Source organism: Pelecanus crispus, chromosome 7 (genome assembly GCF_030463565.1).
Source record: "Pelecanus crispus isolate bPelCri1 chromosome 7, bPelCri1.pri, whole genome shotgun sequence".
Taxonomy (NCBI): Eukaryota; Metazoa; Chordata; class Aves; order Pelecaniformes; family Pelecanidae; genus Pelecanus; species Pelecanus crispus.
The window spans coordinates 45,423,869-45,447,450 of NC_134649.1; the positions used below are offsets into that span (position 1 = coordinate 45,423,869).

Sequence of the window (23,582 nt, forward strand, 5' to 3'; positions counted from 1 at the left end):
TGCTTGCTAAATATAAATACTTCAACCAAGTGCTGCGTCTAGTCATAGATTAAACCGTGGCTTGCCCTTGCTCGTGTAGGCTATCTGGATTCAGAAAGAAACGTCATTCGTGGTAAGACTTTGTCATTTTGCTACAGTCCCTCTTAACGCTGAATTTAATCTTTCCCAGCAAAACAGCCTGCTTTCTTTTCTTGTTCGGTTTGGAAGTTCCACCCGAGATCTGCCTCGGAGTCACAGCATTTTGTGCAAGGCACGCAAGGGTACGAATGTGGGGCTGCAGGTGGGCTACACGAGCGTCCCGGGCTTTGAATCCTCATGCCAGAATAACCTCTGCTCATTGCTGTGCAAGTCGTCTTCCAACCGGCTCTCGTCATCGCCACCCAGCTGGCTCGTCTCTGCATACGCTCTGCAAGAGAGACATGGCATCAGGGAGCAGCAAGAGCTGAGGGTCTTCCCCAGACCCCCGAGGGCTGCACGAACTCATGCAACTCCCTTGGGCCTGAAGTAACGCTGGTTATTGCGAGTTCACCCCAGCGTAATTTGGATCCAAACGCAAACCCATCTTTTGTGCTGTAATTAGTAAAATTGTGTGCAAGAGGATCTCAGCTGCTCAAAATTGTCAAGGCTGTAGGGCGTATTGATTGCTCATTTGCCATAATCACATTAAAATAGAAAATAGATGAATGATTAGACAAGTGATTCAGAATATGGAAAATTAATAGCTAATAAACCTAATTTAGATAAAGCTGCCAAAATAAGCAGAGTTTTCAAAGCCCAATTATAGGAAGTTCAGAATTTAGTAGAAACTGTATTTTTAAACACTCTTACTGTAGCTCTTTTAAATCACTACAACAAAAAAGCCCATGGCATTTAGCTTAGAAACAAAGATCTAGCAGAAGCTTTCATATCTTTTCTTACACATTCATTTATTTTAAAACAAACAAAATTAAAAATTCAGTAATTTCACACAAGTCAGCCTGGTAGCAAGCACAAGCTGCACCCCACGAAGCAGAGGGCACAAACTTGGGATACTTACTACAGCTGCCTACTCTTAGCATAAGCGTACTTAAACATGATGGCATTTGCGTGGGCAGTCATTCCCCTGGACAGGAGGCCTCTGTCCTCACTGGTAACAGCTGGCATACGAGAGCAGGGGTAAGGGACTGAAAACACCAAGTAGAAGCAGTGGGAGAGCTGCAGGAATTTCTGCAAGGACCCTGGGCTCCCCGCAGTCCGTGGGAGAGCCCCCACGAGCAGGGTGGCTCTGCAAGCAGCAGCCGTCCCACCTGGTTCCTGGGTTAAGCTCTGCCAAGCAAGATGCACTTGGCAGATGCAGTATCACCTTTGAATGCCATCACTCAGATGTTGAGGTTGAAGAGAGTTGTTTCCTTTCCTTGTTTTTCCAACGGTCTATCAGCACAGGCACTACAGCTTCAGAAACACAGCAGGGCTGTGCCCTGCTGGACTGCTGATGGGGTGCAGGAGAGACCTCCTGTCACAGGAGGTGACAGGGACTGGGCTCAGTGGGTGCTCTGCCCACAATGCTGCTCCGAGCATTGCAGCTACCAGGGATTGCAAGCTCTGCGATGGTCCAGCATCAGCCAGATGAAAAGGCTGGGCAACAAATGAGTTCATCCTTCACTACGACCGCTTTCCCTTTCCTTGAATATCGGTGGTACAGTTGGTGGTGGTACAGCTGATCTACTCCACATAGAGAAGACTTGCTCTCACAAAGTCAATTTTATAATTACTCTTCATCCTGGCCCTTTGAAATCAATCCCAGAAGTTTTAACAGCCTGTGAAATGCAGGAGGAAGAGCAGAAAATCTTGATACACCCTACTCACCTGCTCTGCAAAGGAAGGTTGCCATAAGCATTCCCGTAACAGCTGGCATAAGAGGAATGAGACAACGTATCGTAGTCTGAAAGTCCCAGTGCAAGTGGGTTTCGCCAGTTCCCGGCAGTGTTTGCGGAAGATGCTAGAAAGAAAAAAAAAAAAAATTACAGCAAGTTAGATCTTTCTCCAGCTAAATCAGCTGAGACAAATGAGATGATTGCCATTAGCAATCTCTGTGGGTTTCTGCAGGACACACAAGCAGATGATGCAAACACAAAATGTGAATTTACAAGCCCTGTAGGGAGGAAAGAACTGTGTGGGTGGTATTTTGGAGCTAGGGAATGTCTTTAAAAAGACTTTCTGACCCATTCAGTGATGCTCATTGTACTGTATTTTGGAAGCCATCATGGCAACTGCATTTACATGGCTTGAAGTTTTTGCACATTGCTTCTCGTTGGTAAACCCGCCTGTTTGAAACCCATATGGCTCTTTGTGCTTCTTTGGACTACTGCGATTGCAAAGTGTAAAAGGCAATTTTACCCACAGGAGAAGACAACAAGCAAGTCTGTCTTCCCAAGCATGGAACAACAAGATCCTATTCAGTTCCTCATCTACCTTTCAGGACAGAGCTCTAGCCTTGCAGAATTTGATGCACAGCAGGGACTTAGAAAACTACTCAGAATAGAAATCAGACATTACCCGAAGAGAAAGACGACACCCGACTGCTAGGAGAGCACGGCACCTGCAGACCAGCAAAGCCCAAACTCCTCTGAGATCCTCTGTCAGACTCAAAGCCTGCCTGCAGGCTGTGACCCTGTTCCTTTTGACTGGAGGCACGCTGGTACCAACCACGGAGATGCTCTGCTACTAAGGCCTTGTGAATGTTTTTGGTTATATGCTCCGTTTTAGCAACTTGCTTCCTCGGAAGCCTTAGGGTTGCATATGGGTTATGCGGTACTCTGTCCACTTCATCCTCATGGTAAGACCTGAATTCCCTGTAACGGTCATATCCGTAATGTGCCGATGAGCGATAGGAAGGATTGACACTGTACTGTCCCTCTGTATCACTCTCATAAACATATCCTCCATTGTAATAAATGTCAGATTCGGTGTATGGGGAATATCCAGAAATATAGTAACTAGAGGAAGGCTGCTCCTGACTTTTGTGGTAGACACCATTGCGAACATCCTTCTGGGCAAGATTTGGCATACTTCCTGAACTTGCAGCAGAAATGTTTTGTTTCTTTGACCGTCTTCGCCCCCTGGTCCTGTTGTCGAGCGTCTGAGTAGTATAATATGGATTGGGAGTAGGTGTTGCGCAGCAATATTCTGCACTTGACTGGCTAGTGTAGGATGATCCATCATCGAGGATCTCTGTGCTGCTGCTTCGCTGGGACTTTGAGAGGGTGAAGGCTGCCTTTTCAGCAGGAGCCTCGGACAGCAGGTGGGTTTGGGATTCCAGACTTCCGCTGCGCTGCCGGCAATGGTGCGGGGAAACATCTGGCCTGAAACAACACAGATGTAGGTTGGTTAAAGGCAGTCACACACAAAAATACACACAAGAGTTGGAGAGAGCACGCATGGGCAAGTCAGGCATGCTGCCTCCCCAAAGCACAATACAAACCCAGTCTTATCGTTCCACATCGAATATCTGCACTGCAAGAAATTCAGCTTGGCTAAATTTTAGATTTGCTGCAACAGTAGGAGATCTCATATAAAAATCTATCATGGTGAGCAAGGTTAATCTGTGACAGGTATACATGCAGCAAAGCTCACAAACTCACATTTTGTAACGATTTACAGGAGGGCTCTCAGTTTTTAAGGAGGTGAAGTCTATGCAAGTAACTGAGCTAGGAGCAGAACATAGGAAGATGAGTTTCCTGTAGCTGTGTCTCAAGGCTGCATTACCCCAGCCAAATAAACCATGAGCTCTTGGTAACGTTATAAGATTTATAGCATCTCTCCTTTCCCAACACGGATTCTCAGCTGTCTGATACTACAGGTGAGCGCACATTGCAGCTTCTTCCCCTAGTAAGGGCACTAACTGGGATCTCTCTCAGCACTTAATTTTTCAGGAGGCTTGTAGGAACGTAATCTACAGCAGGCATCTGCCAGCTCCTGAACAAGCTTTTGTGGAGAGACCACTAGCTGACAGACAATACAATTTCATAAGACTCACTTTGTTAGAAAACGAGACTACAAAGGAAATGCAAAATAAATGCTGGCTATCTCACAAGTATTTTACAGAAACTTTTTGAACATGCATTACTTGTTAAAACTCCCTATAGGTGCCTATCTGGAAATGACCCTTCTCCTATAGTCTTTCATGATCAGATAGGCAATATTGTGTGCCAGCTTCCATCCTACTCCTAATTTTGCAGACACCCATCTGCATGTTCTGCTATTTGCCCAGACAGGGTTTGTGCTCACACAAACATCCTCACTCACATGTCACAAAGCTGGTGCAGAACTGTGCCAGAAGATGGTGGCCGATAGTAAACTTGTGCCTCCAATGTCCAGAAAAGACATTTTGAGAGCCTGACCCTGCTTGCAGGGAAAGCTGCAGAGCAAAGGACCCTTTGCCCTCTTAACACCATTTGCCTTCATTCTTCTGCTGCCCAAGATGGACATCGCACTTAAAACAAAGCCCCCTTACCGTAAGTGGCTGCTGCTGTAGGCGTTGCGTGTGAGCACAGGCGTTGTAGGCATGCTTCTCCCCCCATGGGGCTGGGCCGGTCGGTCCAGGGTTCGGTAAGGACTGCTGTGAGTTGAAAGCGGGTCCCTGCAATGAAGGAGACAATCCCAGTTAGGTTAAATGCCATGCAAGTTGCAACACACAGAATATGTGCACCCTAAAGTCTTGAAGAAACAAAACAAAGGGCAGAAAAAACAGGTAAGGGCATAACTGGATATGCTTCCCCATATAAAGAACAGAATCACTAAACAGGAAGAAAAATTCAATCCCTTCTTGTGCTTCAAGGAAGGTCCTCACAGGATGACCGGTAGGAAAAGTTGCTGCCAAAGGACAGAAGTATGAAGCAGAAGAGACAGAGCAGGTAACAGAGAAGCAAAGGAATCGGGTTTTAAATTGAAGCACATCACAGCTAAATGGTTGCATATGTCTATAATTCAACTTCTGAACTTCATGTGGAGGAGCGTTCTGCTAATCTTGAGGGACAGATGAGAAAAACACAAAGACATGACATTGCCCAAAACTTTAAAACATTTTTAAGCGTGCCTTCAACAGCCTGCTCATGGCAAGACACAGTCCAAGAAATATGAAAATCAGTGGAAATCCTTACACTGAAAACAACTAGCACCATATCAGACCCATACAACATGATCACACAACCATCAGCAGAGCTGCTGCTATCGATGCGCTCCATGGAACTGTTCTTCTAGCTCAGAAAGTGCCCAAATCCCACCGATACATACAGGAGCCTCAGCCAGTCACTGCAGCTGGCACTGCAGATGGTAGCTGGCTGAATCCCAGTAACTCTGCTCTTACATGGAGAATTGCCCATCAGGACTTAACGTGAATTCTGTATGCTTTGACAATGTACCTGCTGAAATGCCAATACCATCAGGAGGTATGGGTATGGTTTGGCATTATCAGAAGCCATTAAGCACAGTCACCAGGAAAACTACAAGTTATTAATTAATATTGAAAACAAACCACAGAAATGGAGACAAAGAGTGACAGTACTGGTGGGCATGAGCAATTCCTTAAATACAGACCTTGCTATTCAATTTCTCACCTGTCTCAAACCTCTTCACAAAGACTACACTACCCTACAATTTCAGAGACTGTGACAACTACTTACACACACTTATACACACTTCTGTTACTAAACAGAAAATTTAGCTCCCATCACCAAATCCTGTAATCGCAGAGTCTTGCCTGTAGTAACAGGAGTCTTGGCAGGGGCAAGACGAAGCTATTGCCAGCAAGGCAGTAAGCACAGTGGCAGCGAGACGTGCCCTACCTGGAGTGTCTGGTTTCCAAGAGCTGCTCGTTCATGGATGACTTTCTGAGATGAATTCTCTCCACCCCGAGGGACTTTGGTGGAGGAAGCCTTGGAGAAAGCTGCACAGAGCTGGGTCTCTGTGCTGGCACAGGAAGCGATTCGCTGACTGTTGGAAAGGAACATGTATTTTGTTAGCAAAATCCTCGATATTTTTGCCCTATATACAAATCTGTGGCCCCTAAGCAGAAAGGCTTTGCACTACGGAGACAAGGATAGAAGCTGTGAATCTAGAAAGGCTCTCCTGCCTGTACCGAGCTCTCCTCCACACAGACAGAACATCGCAGAGGCTCAGACAGATCTCAGCAGCACTGACTCCTGCAGAGATTACACACAGCTTCGGGCTGTGCCAGATCACAAAGTGGAACTTCCTTGGGAAAACACCTGTTTGCAGCACAATCCTCCCCAGAACCGAGCAGGCAAGCTCAGCCTCTGCAAAGGCCAGTTCTTCTCCCCCACCTTCCAGCTCTTCACTTGAAAATGACATTTTATGAATTAATTTTGAAATACAACCTAAAAGGGACTGACTTCAAAAGCAACTGAATGAGCAAAGACAACCGACAGACACATTTGGCTGAAGGCAATTGGGAAGATGCTGGTTTGATCCTTGTTCTCACTTTGCTTAGGGCACAACCCAAGTCCTATCAGAGCCAAGAGGAAACTCCAACTAATACATATAAATGCAGGACAAGCATCATAGAGAACACTTTCAGAAGTCAAAGCCTTGGCTCTACTTCTACTTGTACCAGCAGGAATCAGGTGTCACTCCATTTTAAAGCACCAGATGGGTTGTACAAGTCTGTAACTGGGACAAAGAGATCAGAATCAGGCCCTAACTGAAAAGTGAGTAATAATTTCGATAATGTTTGTCCCCAGATGATGATTATCCAGTTTAAGGGAGAGGCAAGCCAAGTCCTTTCCACCTTGTGGAACAGGGTGTGAATGTGTGTGTCTGTGGGTGTGTGTGTGAAACGAGTAAGCTGAGCAAACACCATGCCCATGTGAGATGCAAGCTCGCTAGGTAACAGATAAACGTAAACAGATCGTTAATACCTGTGACTATTCTACTTTTTTTGTAAGTTTTATAGTAGCTGTGAGGACAGAAGGGCTGGGCAAATCCTCCCAGCTCATAACTCCTCCAGTCGCTCATCCACCTCTGGACAGATTCTAGGGATGAAGTATTTGTTTGAAATTCAAAGCCTTCAGCTTGCAGGTTGGTCATGTTAAAACTGATCACCTTCCCTAAAGACAACTCAGATTTGCTCACAGAGCAGAAACTTTCAATAACTAACCCATTATGAGGAAAGACGTTCATGATTAAGCTCTTTTTTCCTCTGCTATAAAGTAATTTGTCATCTAAAGACACCAAAGTAGTAGGCTAAAGGATGTTAAGTCAAAGGAATGTCTCTGAACAGGCACACTTCATAGGAAGAAAAGGATAAGCAACATACCATCGTCATAGGTGGTTGTATCGGACAGGGAGCTGCTCTCAGATGGAATTATATCATCTGTGAATGAAACCAAGCACTTTAGGCATAGGAGACCCAACATTAATTTCCAAATATCACATACAGTTTATTTGCTACAGCTTCAGAGACAGCTGCCACTTGTAACACTACAATCTGTACGCTTTAGCCCTCAATAGCCTGAAGACAGTCGTGCTTTGGAGTAAATCATGACCTAGTTGTGCTCGCTGCAGTTCAGCAAGCTACCTATGTAATTATCAAAGGAGATTTTTTTTTTTTTCCAACTGCAGTGGGAATCAGGCCAAGATTTACAAAGGTGTTTTCCACCCAACTTCCAACAGAACTCACAGGGCGTTTTGGTGCTTCAATACGAGTTGGGAGCCTACACAGACATGTAGATCTTGGCTGCTAGCACCTAATCTCTTCTAGGTACACCTGAAATCCCACCAGGTAGGTACAAAACAAAATGCCTTTTGAAATTTGGCATTCACTTTTGAATGTTTCATCAGCATACAAATTCAGTTTCAAGTCAATTAATATCAATCCAGAATAATTCCACTGATTTCAATCAAGTTATTGCAAATTCCAACAACACAGACAGCAGTAACTGTTGTATGAACACTGCAAATTTTTTCTGTTTCTTTTACATTTTGTTATTTATTCAAAGTGCTTTATGCACCTGCCTGTCCTCTCATCTTGATACTACACACTACCACTCGCTCAGAAACAGCCTGTCCTTGCTAAGGTTTAGAACAGACCAGCAGCAGCAGAGAAATAGGCTGGTGATAAAAAGCGGCACTAGAGATAATTAACCAAGAGCAAAATCTGTTCCCAAGCCATTTCTGGCAAGACACAGTGCTAGCAGGATAAAAAGTCTACAGGAACATCCATGCATGAGGGGAAAGGTGCAGCAAAAGAAGACAGCAGCAGTCACTTTGTGTGTGACTCCTGCTTCTTCCACCAGTCATCATGAGCACATGCAATGTACGTTGCTCCCTTGCTGTCATGCTTTGTTGAGAGGAAAGGTCTGGTTACAAGAATTTGGTAAATAGAGCAGCTTTTCAAGAACAGCAAAACATCAGGGCTGGCCCCTGCCCTGAGGGGACTTGTCAGACTACCGAGGATGGGTTGCAGCTCTGCTTGCAACCTGACACTGGGAAAAAGTTTCAGGGGAGCTTATTCATGTGAATTTGACCATGTGGTGGTGAAATAATGGAACTGGGCCCAGTGCAACGAAGAAAAAACCCTACCCAGAGCGGAAAAAAAGCCAGCCTAAAGCTACACTACTGGATCATGTGGGGTCTGCAATGCTGACATATGGCGGAGCTCTGAATTTAAATCCCAAATCTGTGCAATTCCCCACGAAACAGGAAGAAACTCTGGGCTACAGACGAAGCAAAGGAAAGGGAGAGTGGAACATGGGGAGCAGGAGACTGTCTAGTATGTCCTTCACCTCCCATCCCTTGGGGGCTGGGATGAAAATAGCTACGGTTTGATTCAATGAATCAATGTTACTATTTAACAGGTCATTTCCAACAAGTCATTCCCCAAACTCACAGCTGCAAGTGACTCATCACTGCTCAGCTTTCTGAAACCATGTACCTTGAGCCCGAGAGTACAGTCAGCAATGGTGAAGAGGTTATACGTAAAATCAGTCATTGAAGCAGATGACGGTTCTGCTTCAGGTAGACAAAACCACATTGCACTGCAAGAGTCAGGAACTGGAAGGGAATGCAGCTAACTTATTGCTGCCTAAGTATTTGCTCTCTTGCAGTCCCTGCCTGCAGGAAGGGAGACCCTCCGAGACACAGAGTCCAAGTCCTTTCTGGCTGCGTCCGCCTTCTCAGACAGCAAACAAGGATGTCACGTATCAAATGTTGCAAAACAACGGGCTGAATGAATAAGGACCAACTCCTAAGTTGCTTGTTTGCACAAGAGGACAAAAAAACCCTGCCTGCAACAAACAGCAGTGACTGCGCACGGATGCTGCCTCACGGGGCTCTCGCTACTCACTGGCCTTCAACAGCTTCCTGGTCGTTACTACTCACGTGTCCCAGGTAATACAGGACCTCCCACAATTAGCATCCAGATTGGTGAGCAAGAGACTGGAAAAACAGATGTTTTCCTCATCTCTGTCAATCAGGAACTAGCTGAGCCACATTAAATAGCGATCATCAGCCTTTCAGAATAAGCACTTTGTGATGATGGATAGCCCAGCGCTGCCGTGGTTTGTGCTGGGTAAGAATCCAAACCAAGCTCTCAACAGGAATGGGGCATGGTGAAGGTTTCCCCCACAGAAACCTGGCAGCGCACAGGAGAAAGGTCTTCTCCAGGAAGAATACATATTGGCAAGATGTCTCATCTCAAGGATCAGTAAAAGGGTATCAATATAAACAGCAGAAAAATCTTGCATTTTCTTTCCCACCTTGCAATTCCCAGGAAAAACCTGCTAACCTCACAAAACAGCATTTCCTCTGGGACAAAGGGGAAAAAAAGAAATCAATTAAACATCAACAATTACCCACATATATTTTCCACAGAGGGGAAGAATCAAACACATCCTAAAACTGTTGCTCACTATAGAAACTAGAAGAATCTGCAACAGCTATGAGCTTTTACTACTCCCAAACTCCCTCCATCGGCTTGGATACTAGCAAGTTTCCATGCTTTTATCCTGTGAAGCAGCAAGAATCTCACCTCCCTTAGGAAAATCCCACTTTCAGAATGGAGAGGGCAAGGGTACCTGCTTTCACTGTGCTCATCAATGGCAAATGCATTTAGTCAAGAATCTGTTTGCCACTATTTGTATTCATAAACTCTTGAACTTCGCTTACGTCTCCCTGGCAATCAGTAATTTTTACTCAAGAAATAAAGTCTTTGATCCTTATTTCCTCAGTCCTGTAGAAAAACTCACATGCTCTATTTTTGCTAGAACTGAAGCATTGAGGAACGGATGGGAGAGAGATCTTGCATGTGGCAGCTTAGACGTACAACTGCAGTTGATACACTATGAATTCAGACGCCACACCAGTTTCGGCTGCGATGCTCCTGCCAGCCGTTCTATGTATAGCACCTTCGGTCTGTACCTGGTGCTGGAACGTGTCGGCACTTGTTCCTAAAACTGCAGCTTATTCTGCTCTCAGCCTATAAGCAGTGCACTTACCGTATCAGATGCAGCAATTGCATCTCTATTTTTCTTACTTAACTGCCTTGGAGAAGATAAAAATCATATAGAGGAGATGTAAACAAAACTTTTGAGCCAGATTACTTTTTTCCCCTGCTTTCACCAGAACACGGGTAATTCTCTTGCCTACCTGGTAGAGTAAGAGTTGATTTCTGGGTTGGTTTTTTGCCACACTTGATTCTATATTCATTTATGGAATTTTCTATCTCTTGCAGCTTTTTTACAGCATCAGTATATTCTTGCTTCCTTTTCTTCTTCACATTTTTACAGATGTCTGGCTCACTGGCAAGTTTCTTTGCAGCTTCCACCAGCTTTTGCTGTATAATAAAATTGCTCTCCAAGCCCTGCAAAGTGGGATCCTGCAAATTCGTGAGATCAGTTATTTGCTTCTCCTCTGGGTAGAAATTATCAGTGATAGTTATGGCATAGAGGATCTGTTTTTGTGGTAATGAAGTGAAATCTTGAACACAACACACAGAAATACCAAAGTTTATACACAAGACAATCTAAGCATAGGAAACCCTTACAGAATATTTCTCTGACAAGTGTAAAATTATGGGAGGTCTTAAGAAAGGTCCAAAGTTCTCAAACCTGGGTGATGTAAAACAGACACCTAAATTCAGGTTTAGACCCTTCTGTTACACAGGCCAACCTGCAGGCCATTAAACCTCCCCTGCTCCAAATCCAAGCCTGAAAACATCTGTTCAAAAATCTCCCTCTGCTTTAGAGAAAACAAAAGTGGCAATTGAAATCACCATACCTACGTAACAGGGAGTTGGAGGCTTTAATAAATTGTTTGCAAACAACTTTGAGGGGCTCAGATGAAAGGTGCTGCAGAGGTGCTAAGCAACACGTTATTGAGTCTGGTCAGTAGGATTTTGTTTCAATAGCACCAGTTTGCTGCAGACGCAGATTACACCAGTACTCTAATCCAGGGCAGCAAGTTTTTGGTGAAAGACAGATGCAAAGTGCCCAATGCTTTTTTACTATTTGCTTGATATAGCTTGTTAACAAATCTCACAAGGAATGAGGGGGAATGGTATGTGTCCAGAAACTGCATATATCTGAATTACAATATCTCCTGAGTCTGTCTCTGCCAGCAAAGTTACTATTAGCTTCTTGAGCAACATACAGAGCTTTTACTTAGGTGGAACTTACATTAAGCCAGAGATAAATCTCCTGCTGTCACCTGTCACACAACTATGGGCACAGACAGATGATTTTGCAAGGGTGACGGTGCACGCCCCTGCCACGTTCTGGGTTCAAACACAGTCTCAACCCGACACAAATCAATGCTCGAGAAAAGCTCATAGCCATGGGTTGCCAAATGGCATGATGCACCTGCTCTTCTCTAATTAGCAGCAAAATGTCCATTACAATTCAAGCAGCATGGCCAAATCAGGGGTTCAGGTCAGGGGATTTTAAGGCCTTTTGAAACGGCCAACTTCCCAGTCATTCCAAAGGGGGCATGGCTGAAATAAGGGTGGCACCAGTCTAAATTTCCCAGCCTATGCCAAGTGAGTGTCCCAGCTGTCTCCTCTTAAACAATCTCACCAGTGGCTTTGGCCACCAGTCTGGCCACCCCACCTTTGCTATGAAAACAAAGTCCAGCACTCACCTCTTCACTCGGGAGCAGGTTGTCATCCAGCTTGAACGCTGTGCCAACACGTCTCCTGACCTGGGGAGGCTCCTCTCCAGAGCTCAGAGGATACTCCTTGGGCATCTTGCCCGTCAGCTCCTGGGGAACAGAGAGGGCTCCACATGAAGGCTGGGAGGAAGAGAAGGGCTCTTGCCCACCCCAACCCCAGCATAAGGTGCAGTTCTCACCGCCTCTCGCAGGCAGATTTTCTTCAGCTCCTCAACTTTCTCAAGCAGTTTTTCCTGAAGGAGTTTCTCTTTCTTCTTTAGTTCCATAATTTTCTCCTTCTTCTGTTCTTCACTGACCTCTGAATCCTGAGAGCCTGAAAAATACATTCTCTGTATCAGAGGATTTGCAGGTAAAAGCTATTTTTTTCTGGTCAGGTAAGCAGAGATCTCCCCAAAGCAGTCCAGCCCAGCAAAACAACATGTTTTTCAAGGTGCAACATCCAGCAAGCAAGCTTTTAGGAAATCCACACTTTTTCAAACCCCCAATGTATACACTTGCATGGTAAGTCCCAATTATACACCCCAAAAATCCACCACCTGGAATATAAATCAATGCATTAGGGTTATCTGTGATATACTTGATGTTCTAGCTTTGACTTTGCAGTCAAGAGAGACTGAGGCTCCTCACTTGGGCACCTACGTGTGGCAGCCAGGCTTTTACCTTCCTCCTTTTCCCCTCCTCCAGAGGCAAGGGAGAGGTCTAAAGTCCACTCCAGAGCCGAGCTTTAATTGGAAGCATTTATCTTCTCTCCTCATTTTTGAGGAAGCTCGAGGCAATTCAACTCCTAGTACAAGCGTTTAAAGTTAGCCTGGATCAAATTTCCCTCAGACTTTGATGACACAGTCATTCAAGGACCGACTGGTAAACTGATATCAAATTATTCATGGACTAACAGTATATGGGTGTTTATCCATCTAGCATATTTTTATTTTCTTATTTAGTTACAAGGCAGGGGGAAACAGCAGATTATACCATTGATGTTACTGTTTCAGATACATAACCTTCACATATGTCACTGTATTTATGGTCAGCTAGCCTTGCTTTCCCTTTTAACATACACAAGCCCCACTGTACTTCACTACCTTGCATTTACACGAAGCATTACCTGAGGAGATCAAGCTGCCATTGCTGGCCATAATAAGCTGGTTCTTTGCCTCCAAAGTCACCAGCTTTGAAACTTTTGGTGTTCCCATCTCTGTCAGATCCATGGCGATATCATCCAAACTTCTGGCTGAAGGAATTTTTGCCTGAAGGAGTTTGGGGGGAAAAAAAAAAAAATCCAGCCTCATTGAATTACCTCTAATTAACTTCAGAACACAGAGTCACAGATGACATTTCACACCTCATCTCCCACAAAATTAAGGGCTAAAGTAACAGCATCACGCAGGAGCTTGCGGTGCACAGGGCTGTGCTGGCATTCCCCTTCCCCCCGCCCCCAAAAGCCTGAACCATCTCCCAACTAAAAATCTCTATTCTGTTTGCACCATGTTCAAAAGGAACACAAGGAGACAAAAGAAAAAACACATTAAACACCAAGAAGTGCAAATTCCCTCTTCTGTGATTACACTTCCATAGCCCTTAATTGCAGGCAGGCTAGAATGGATTGAATTACAATACCGTCGCTAATAGACTGCTCAAAACGTTGACAAAAACGATTTGTATTTTTTCTCTGGGGACTACTTTATCCATGGAACAACGATACACTGAGGGATATACAGGAAAGGTGTTAAAACTTATGCCTACAGTAAAATGCCTTACAACTTACTTTGCTTTGCTTTCTGTCCAAGTAAAACTGGTGTTGACTGATTGCCATCACCCAGATGGACTTGATCAAGGAAGTGTTTGCATACCAGGTTTGCACTACCAGTCCACTCTGACCAAAAGTCCTTCTCGACACTGAAATTCTGAGGAGGTGAAAAGAAATGCAATTTTAAGACAGGTCGTTGAGATTTAAAGTCCCAAATGCGCCCCTCTCAACCGGGCAAGGCTCAGCCTTCATTTTAGAGATGTGAAAACTTGGATTTCCTTCTCCTCACCACCCAGTGCTGCTGTCTTTCCAGACTCCTAACCTTACCTCCATTTTACAAAGTTAAAGTTAAAGCCCCTCCTGGTTGAGCTTTGCAACACGGAGCAGCAGCAACTGCTGCGCCTTTAGTTCAGTAGCGCAATTGTGTTGCTGAGTCCAACGGCTGGGTACGCTGTAAATCTAGAAAGGGCAAGCAGACTGCCATGGGACCCTGAAAGGAGAGATCGTGCAGGATGGAGGGCCTGGGGGCATCAGCAGGGCATCTTGCTGCTCCTCCTGGCCCAGCTGAGAGGCACAGCGGTCCTGTGCCAGAGGTAGAAAGCCGGCAGCAGGAGAAGCAGAAAGGAAGGTGGAGTCAGAAATTCCCCCTGGGCAAAGGCTCTTTATTCTTGGGAGGGATCTTGAGGGGAAGGCACAGGAAAGCAGCCTGTGGGTGAGCCCCCACCCTAACCGGCAGTGCTCCTTTGGGCCCCTGAAGGCTCAAGCTCAGAGGAGGGAGCACTGCTGCCAAGGAAGGGGAGGGCAAAAGTTGAGCAAGAAAGTCATGTCCAGGTCCTGCTGGCTGCGTTCCCAGGTCTCCTGCTGCACAGGCACATTACAGTGGCCTCTCGGGGAATGGTTTTGTAAAGTGAGCAAACTTGGCCATGACAAATAATCCTCCTTCTGCTCCAAGAGCTCCCTCGGCAGACACCATAGGCAATTTGAGAGAAGGACACCCAGAGCTGTGACACATCAACAGTTGCCCCAGGTTGCTCACTGCGGCTGTGACCTTCCCTCTGCAACAGCACGGCACCACTTGTCCATCGCCCACAGACCAGATCCAGCCCTGGTCTGCCCTGCCAAAAGCAGGATCAGGCTCAGTATTGCAAAGCCCAGAGTAAACTCAGGTCTGTGTTGAACTCAGAGGCACCTCCCATCCCCAGCCATTAACACGAGATGATGAATCCCCAGTCTGGGCAAAGATTCATCCCGCTGCTACAACTGCCTCCTCCAGCCTTACCTGCGGGGATCGTGTACTTCCACAGCAAATTTCTTTTCACGGAAATAGAGATTTTCCAGCTGTTTCCATTGAAATAGCTAGGAGAATTGGGAGAGAGAAACAGAACACTGTCACTCCAAGAATCACCAGTCTTCTCCCCCCAGGGTTATACTATTACAGCAAATTACAGTTCCTGTGTATCTTCAGCTATGGCATAGACTCAGCAATAACAACATTCATAACATCAATTAAAATAAGCACATAAATATAAATATGTAGGGTGCCCCTCAAGTAATTTCACACTCTTACAGACAATGCATTGCAGATTGAGGATTTTGCCTGTGACACCATCTGTTTCCATCAATAGCACATTTAATTGCACTGCTAGAAGTTCATAGGACTTTAGCTGTCCTCCCAAAATCTCTTTTCTCTCTGATTAAATGCAAAAAAAAATCTCTACACAAAGTAATTGCAGAGACAGCTATGGTCTCTTCCTTCAGTCAGAATATCCCCAGAGAACGGCAGCAGCTCAGGGAAAAGCAAGACTTTTCTCTTCTGAAGATGCTGGGTGAGATTCAGCATGACGTTTTGGAGCAAGGGTACAAAATGTACAGGGAAAGAGCAGCTAAAGGAGGAAGCCACCCCACAACACATACTTCTGTAGGGAAACCACAGATTTCCTGCAAAGTGCCAGCTGGGAGAAGAGATCAAAGTCAACCAGGGCTTGGCAGCTGCACCCGTGGGATCAGAATTTCACATGAATCTTCTCTCCCTTTGCACCAGCATTAGCCACCCTCCGGGGATGACCCATCAGGGCTTGCATCTTCTCAGGCCAGCTTCGGCTGAGCTGTTCCCCGGCCCCTCAGCGCAGGTTTCTGCAGCACCACCTCCTGCCCCCTCTCCAGCACTGCCGGTGCACGTGGAGACCCGTACGGGTGTCCCCAGGGATGCCACCCGAAGATGACGGGGTGCACGAGTGCAGCAGCACACGCCGCAGTTTACAGCTGGCTGCTTCCCAGAGCCAGAGCCCTGTGGGGCTTTTAAATAAGTGGGAAGGCACTTGAGGAACTTCCACCCAGGCTGGGCAGGCAGGGCCAGCGTTAAGTGGGAGAGATCAGCTTGCAACATCAGGGATCCAGCCCAGGCGCCCGGGCCATGACAGTGACCTCCTCCTTCCCCACAGTTTTTCAAAAGCCTTCAAAGGCTGCGGCCACCACACCAGAAGTCCCCAGGACACGCGACGTTCCCGCCAACCTCTGCCAAAACCCGACACGCCGCGCTCCGACTACGGAAGAAGTTTTAAGTTTTGTAAAAAAACTACCTATTATGCCACGCTTCATTTAAAACATTCTTAACACGTATCGTAAATGAAACATAACCCAGTGCACGTGTTTGTTGGGAAAACTCTGGCTCTTTCAGTGACCTTTCCCTCTGTTTAGTTAAAACTTTCCATTCTAATACTACAATTCATTATCAGATCCTGCTATATGAAAAACGCAGCAAAGAGGAAATGTCATTTACTTAAACTAATAAGTCACTTTCTAAAAGATCGTGGCAGTTTTACCCTGCTGAAGTAAGTTTATCTTTGTATTAAAGACACCCTGTCCAATCACACTGCTTTCAGAAATGCCCTCTCTATAACTTGGCATTGAGCTTTTAAATAAATGCATTTAAAAAAAGATTTTTTTTTTTTTAAAGAAACCAGCTCACGCAGCATGTCAGGACATTGAGCAATAGCAGCCGAGGGTGCTGCAGCACGCGGGGATCCCCAGCACGACCCGGCCGCCTCCCTGCCCCGCAGAGCCCACCGTGCCGGCTCCGCTCCCCGCGCTCACCTCCCCGCAGTGCCGGCTCCTTCTCCCCGGCAAGCGTCAAGGGCGACATGAGAAGAGCAGAGCAAGAGGCGGCCACCGTGCCATCCCCTCGCCGGCGGCGGCGGCCCGTGGGTGCCGCTCGGCTTTCGCCGGCTTCGCCTCCCACTGCTGACACACGCCTGACATCACCGCCTCTCCCGGCAGCGACGCCTCCCCGACCCACCCTTTCCCTCAGATAAAGGGAAAACTGAACCCGGGAGAGAGCAGAAGAGGGTTTCGACCCAAGGGCTGCACCCCTTCAGAGCACCCCGAGGCCTGGCGGGGGGCCGAGGCGGGAGCAAGCGTGGCGAGGGGGCTGCGGGAGGCAGCCGGGCCCCCACGGCGGCCGAGTCCCGGCCTTGCCGGCGTTGACTCACGCCCGAGAGGCAACAGGTTCAACCAGAAGCATCGTGCCGCGTTCCCGGCCGCCCTGCTCCCACGCTCGTAAAAACGATGGGCGTGCTTCAAACATGACCTCCAGAAAAAAAAAAGACCGCCTTGCTGCCTCTTATCGGTTGCGGGTGATGACACCCCCATCCCCTTTATCACTTCCTCTGGGTTTTTCCCCTCCGGACGTGCTCGGCATTCCCAAGGGCTGTGGGAGAAGGGGTCACCTGGCCTAGGGGCAGCAGGGGCGAAGAGGGACGCGTTTGGCAGGGGGACAAAATGCGGCTGCCCCACTGCCTTCAGCCTCCTGCTCAGGCAGAGGGACACGCCAGCCCTCCAAAGGGCCGGGTGGACCCTTCCGTGAGGAGCTGCCCGTGCAAATCCAACGGCAGGTGGGCGAGATGCGTCCCTGATCACCTGTGTGCCAAGAACAATTAAAAAAAAAAAAAGAAAAAAAAAGAAAAAAGCCTTTGCATTTGTAAGGAAACCTGCACGGAATTGCCTCAGGATGTGGGAAGAGCTTTGCCCCATTTCCTCCCCACCCTGTGAGATCCATCCCAGCCCAAAAAGGAGCCGACAGGCGCCCGAAGCACTTGCAGCCAGGTACATTCAGCACAAAGATATTCGCCTCCTTACCCAAAGACACGCGGGACTGGGATAACTCCGGCTCCCCTCTCTGCTGTGGCAGGAGAGACGGGGAAGCGAGGTTTGAAATCCTGCACACAGGACACATTTTTGCTCTTACGGACTGAAAAGTGCCCTGTCCTTAAGCTATCTCACTTAAGGACAATATAAGCTCCTTAGCAATCAACTCCTCTGACAAACCCTCCTGCAGTCAGGTCCTTAAAAAAAGACCAATGATTATATTAGTAGCTACAGAATAAGTTGTGGATTAATAATGTTTACAGAGGTGCAGTTAAAAATAATCATGAATGAATGTGTTAACAAGTTTCTGCCTAACATGCCTGGATTCATGAAGACAAGAGGAAAAAAAGGCCTCAGTACAAACAAGGGCAAAAAAAGTAATAAAGAATAAACCAGAGTAAACCAAATGAGATTCTACAAACTCCTTCAAATAAAATTTTCCTAAATTGTGGTCAAAAGGCAATACTCAGGAAACTGCCACTGCACCAGAGTTTTCGTGCTCCCTTCAAATACTCCCTAACTCTGTACAGACATGTTTCTAAATCATTCCTGAGTTCAATTTTACCTCAACTACATGCATATTAAAAAACAAAAGAGTTGTTAAAAAAAAATCTGGAAATCTGAAACAGGTTTTTGAGGGCTGGAAGAACAATTAGGAATAATTAAAATGTTTTTGTGGAAGTTTTGCAATGTATGTTCCCTTTAACCAGATGATTAGGTCCACCTGAGCTAATGAATGTTTTCTTAATAGCCTTCCCATCCATTTAAGATTGCCAGATCCTTAAAGGCTCCTGAAAACTCCCATTGAGCATAGCAGGGGCTGCCTGTCCGGCTCCACAGGCAGAATTTCAAAAAACGTGTTCAAAAAACAGGTAGATGTGGCACTTCGGGACATGGTTTAGTCTAGTCTACCCTTGATTGGTTTAGAGTGGACTTGGTAGTGTAGGTTAATGGTTGGACTGGATGATCTTAAAGGTCTTTTCCAACCTAAACGATTCTATGATTCTAATTTGGCCTGGTCAAGGTTTGTTTTCTGGGTCTTTTTGGAGAAGGCAGAGGTGCAAAGCTCACACCTCATTACTCGGGCACCTCTGCGCACCTGCCAGACTCCTACCACCCACCTGCTGCTTTTGCCAGCCCATGAGCTTATTAAGCTTCCTGCACTTCTACTGTGATCCTCTTCAAGATACTACGGAATACTGACAAAAAGATATCACCCTCCTAACCCTCTTCCCCATACAAAAAGAGCTGTAATTGTAGTCTAACGAGACACAAAGCAGACACAGACTGCTTAAGTAGTCAGACACCTTAATAAAAGAAGCAGCTGGGTTTTTTACCTGGCTGATCTTGCATCCAGTTTTGAATAAAATGCAAGTTTGTCTGGGCCTGACAGCAGGAGCTCACTGGCTCGGAAAAACGGCCCCATCAGGACCGCAGGCAGGAGCTGGCAGAGCCCCCGCCTTGAGAGACGTGCAAGAGAGCTGCTCAGGAGTGCTTTGCTTAATATTCCTATCAGCCTGATGTATTTTGTTTAAAAAAGATTAAAAAAAAAAAAATCTGCTTTTTTTCCCCACAAGCGTGTGAAAAAACTCTGGAGAGGAGCTGGCTGGAGGGGTTGCATGACTGAGCACTTCTGCAGAGCTGCAGCACCAGCCCCGGGCACAGCACATGCCAGGCTTGCACCCGGGATGTTTCCAAGGTTGACAGCAAATTCTGACCAAGAGCTAAACTACCCAGACACCTGAACTTCCACCCAAGGGATCATTGGGTAAGGTCAGTGTGGAAGCACAAACCGTGCTGCAGCATTTGCAGCAGCCTTTCCCTTGGGAAGCACTTTCAAAGCACCTCGTGGTACACACAGCGCCTGTAAGGAGGTTTGGTGACCAGCATCGCAGGAACTGGCTGGGAACAGCAATCTCAAGACAAATCTGGCAATTCAGACCAAGGAAACATAAAAGATTTCTGCCCACAGGAATGCACCCCACCCCGATGAAGGAAATTACCACCCTGTCGGCAACACTGGAAGAAGGGCTGCATTTCAGCCCCTCCACTGCAGTTTGCTGTCTGGCATGCTACCTTCATCTTTTTGTTTTAAATTGCTATGCCTGGCCATGGAGGGAGGCACTTGAGGAGATAGCACGAGAGCCAAACTACCCCACCTGCAGCAACTTCTGAGAGGAGGCAGCAGACGGCTCCCACCTGTGCCAGCATAAATTGGCAGAGCTCCCCTGGAGGCATCCTTCATCTCTTAAATATTAAGCCAGTCCTCTAAAAACCTCTTCAACCACTTTTTTCCTAATACATTATGATCCATCCTTGCCCAGTTCTCACTAGCATTGGCATTAATAAGAATGAGAGATGTCTCGGCACCAAACAAACCGTCCCAAGAACACATGTGTTTTGGGGCAGGTGACACTCAAGCAATTTTCCGCACATCTGGAAGGAACTGAATTTCAGAGCAGTCTCGTAACAACTCTGTGTTTATTTTAAATAATTATGCACACTTAGTATCTTATGTCTAAATCAATGGCTTCTACTTGGTGAGAAATAAACACAGTAAAAGAAATCTCTGTCTAATTAGATCCGCCTGCTGAGAAGCCTGTACAAATGCTGTTGTGTTCTGAACCATTCAGCAAAGCAGGACAGCAAATTTACATTAAGTAAATGTTCTGCCAGGGAAAACTTTCAGCATCAGCTCTTAGTATATGTTGAATTAAAAGAAAAATATCATAAATATTACCCATTTCAAAACTAGTATACTCTAACAAAAACACTTCTGAGAACATAATGTATTCAAGACAACCAGCAGTAGAATCTAAATTCCTGTAGATCTGAAACAATACCATAGCAAGATTAGTTCTTCAGACATTATAGTTCATTTATCACCAGGGAGTCGCCCACAGAAACACAATGAAGTGGGAGAACAAGTCAAAAAGCCAGCAAGCTGCCTTCTCAAATTCCTGTCCCTCAAGAGGATCACCACATATTGGCTGAACACAGAATAAACTCAACTCATACCCTAATACACGCTCCATAAACAAGACGACGCATTGTTTATCTCACCAGTGAGCAGAATAGGGGGAGAGATAAAAGGGAGATCTATTCTGTTTTAAAACAGCAAACAAAGTCCCGGGACCTGTTTTATGCTTTTCCTAATTGATTCAGAGAAGACTGGGGACAGGATCTTGGCATGACACCCCATAGCAAGCAGGAGGCATCTCTCGGTATTAACTGCAGCTGAAGGGAGAATTTGTTTGCAAAGCAGCAGGACTGCAAAGTTAATCCCAGGTCTGAGCTGAAATCTGAACAAGGGTTGCCAAACCTAGTCTTTTTATGCCCTGTGAGACTTCAGGATTATAATCAACTGAGCTCAGTGTAATCTCCAGCCAGCATGGAGCCGCTGCTTTTATCTGTGAAGAAAAAGACAATTTTCATAAATGACAAAAAAATAATTCTCCATTTTCAGTCTATTACAGCACTGGAGCACAGTGCTCCCCTTGGCTCCCATCAGCTCGCAGTCCCAGGCAAGAGGTAAAACATGGGCTCGCTTTGCTAGAAACCGCTTCCGAAGAAATACAAGCTTTCCGTAGTGACTTACGGCAACAAAACTCCTTTCTCCAAACCATCTCAGGTCAACCAGCAAAATATTAATAGCCGGACTCAGACCTCCCCAGCCAGCTCTACACAGACAGACAGACACAGCAGGTTCTCCTGGTCCAGCCCTGTGTTACACACCGTCCTCTCCAACAACACACATTCCCCTCGCAGATGATTGACGGTACATGCGCAAGCGTTAGCAAGGCTGGGCGATACGGATCTGGAGATTGCTTCATCCAGGCCTGTCTTGCAAGTTGTTTCCTGTGAAGAGTTCTCAACCTTGGACTTCACACAACAGTGTTGATCCAACAACAAAATCTTGGGATAACCACTACGCTCCAAGGCTCGTATTTAGGTCTCTTTGCCTAAAGACCTACTTGGATAAAGCCAAAAGATTTCACTTTTTGAGGATGGTTATATTTTTGGGGAATTGACACTGCATTAATGGGTACAGTTAATTTCTTTTAATATATATATATATATATACTTTTTCTTCTGAATATGGACTTAGCTCTTACCAGATGCCTGTGATGAACACATTAAACAAATGCATCTACCTCTGATAGCAGCCATTAACACTGCACAAAAGACACAGGGAGCAGCATAAAACCGCCTGGTGTCAATTCAGCTGGAGCACAGGCACCAATTCCTGTTCAAAGCCTCCCACCTGAAACTCAGCAGCTTTCCCACTGCAGCTGGTATCCAAGAGGTTTGCACACCCAGAGGTCACTTGTATCTTTAAAATTAGGAAAGGCCAGCTTGGTCTTCATTAGGCTTGGACTCAGCCTTTCCCTTTTATTGAGTTAATCAGCTGCACATATATTTAAACATCACTAACTGGAGAAGTGGAGCACAATAAGTATTCTCTCCCCCAGATGGCTAGGGATAAACACAACAGCACTTTTGATACACAGTATAAACAGCAGGATAACACCAGCACATGGCAGTTGTGAGTTTGGCTCCATCCCGAACAGCAAAGCAAGAAAATTCTTCTAAATCCAGCAAAACTAGCACCTCTGCTCCAAAAGACAGGCATAGTTTACACGCCTACTCCCCTCTTGCATGCTGCTTCGGAAAGGACTGTGCTTGCTGACTCCTCAGAGATTCAGACAAGCTATACAGTGTCTTGTCTCTAAAACATATTCTGATACATTCATAAATATGAACCAACAACAATTCTGATTAAAAGGAAACTTCTGCCTGCCACGTCACAGGCAGCAAGGCTACAGCTACACTGAAATAAATAGCAGTGTCTCAACATCTTAACTCCAAAACCAAGTCTGTTTTTTTACAGACATGGGTGTCTATAGACCCAGTGTCTGCTCCCCCCCCTCCCCCGCAAAAGCGATCTGATTGCAATTACTTCCATGGATCATATCAGAAATGCACTTTGCATTTCAAAACGTGAAACACCTTTTTTATAAAGAAACTGTTTGCATATTCAGCTACATGTTAAAAGTAGTCATGACTCGTGGCTTAAGTCATTTTTGTCCCCTCCTATTAACACCAAACACAAATCCGTATGGATACTACAGCCATATCCATCCCCACTTTTTCAATCAGCTTATTGGCATTAAACCTTCCCTCTGCATTTAGGCTCCTCTCTCTCACCTTCCCTTTTAATCTCTATCATCTGTTGTATGATTATAATTACAGTAAAGCAGACAACTATTATAATTTCCATTGTAACACTTCCACTACAGAGGTGACCTTTGGTTTTTATTTTATTTTGCTTAAATACAACTCCTGCTGTGCTCAAAGACAACGCCTTGTAACTAACTGTAGCAGGGCGTGACTTGGTATCTGGGCCCTGCTGACCTTAAAAAATTTTCTTAGTCTGCCTGGTTTATGTTGTAAACTGAAATCCCACAAGCATAAAAACTGCTTGGCGAAGCAATGCTTCTAGCCAGGCAGGCTGCATTTTCTTGGAGAGCAT

The 23,582-nt window shown here is 45.8% G+C and overlaps 1 protein-coding gene across 1 annotated transcript in view; it reads right to left on the reverse strand.

Moving 5' to 3' along the window:
- Positions 1–263: 263 nt before the first annotated feature.
- The window catches only part of FRMD4B (FERM domain containing 4B), an 84,880-nt gene continuing 61,561 nt past the window's right edge, over positions 264–23,582 (reverse strand). The window contains exons 12-23 of the mRNA XM_075713749.1: positions 15,186–15,262; positions 13,925–14,063; positions 13,265–13,406; positions 12,339–12,472; positions 12,130–12,249; positions 10,642–10,870; positions 7,313–7,369; positions 5,823–5,970; positions 4,493–4,618; positions 2,536–3,341; positions 1,846–1,978; positions 264–406 (exon numbers count right to left, since the gene is read on the reverse strand). Coding sequence (XP_075569864.1) covers positions 286–406; positions 1,846–1,978; positions 2,536–3,341; positions 4,493–4,618; positions 5,823–5,970; positions 7,313–7,369; positions 10,642–10,870; positions 12,130–12,249; positions 12,339–12,472; positions 13,265–13,406; positions 13,925–14,063; positions 15,186–15,262 — 2,232 coding nt within the window. The 3' untranslated portion in view covers positions 264–285. The remainder of the gene's footprint in view (positions 407–1,845; positions 1,979–2,535; positions 3,342–4,492; positions 4,619–5,822; positions 5,971–7,312; positions 7,370–10,641; positions 10,871–12,129; positions 12,250–12,338; positions 12,473–13,264; positions 13,407–13,924; positions 14,064–15,185; positions 15,263–23,582) is intronic.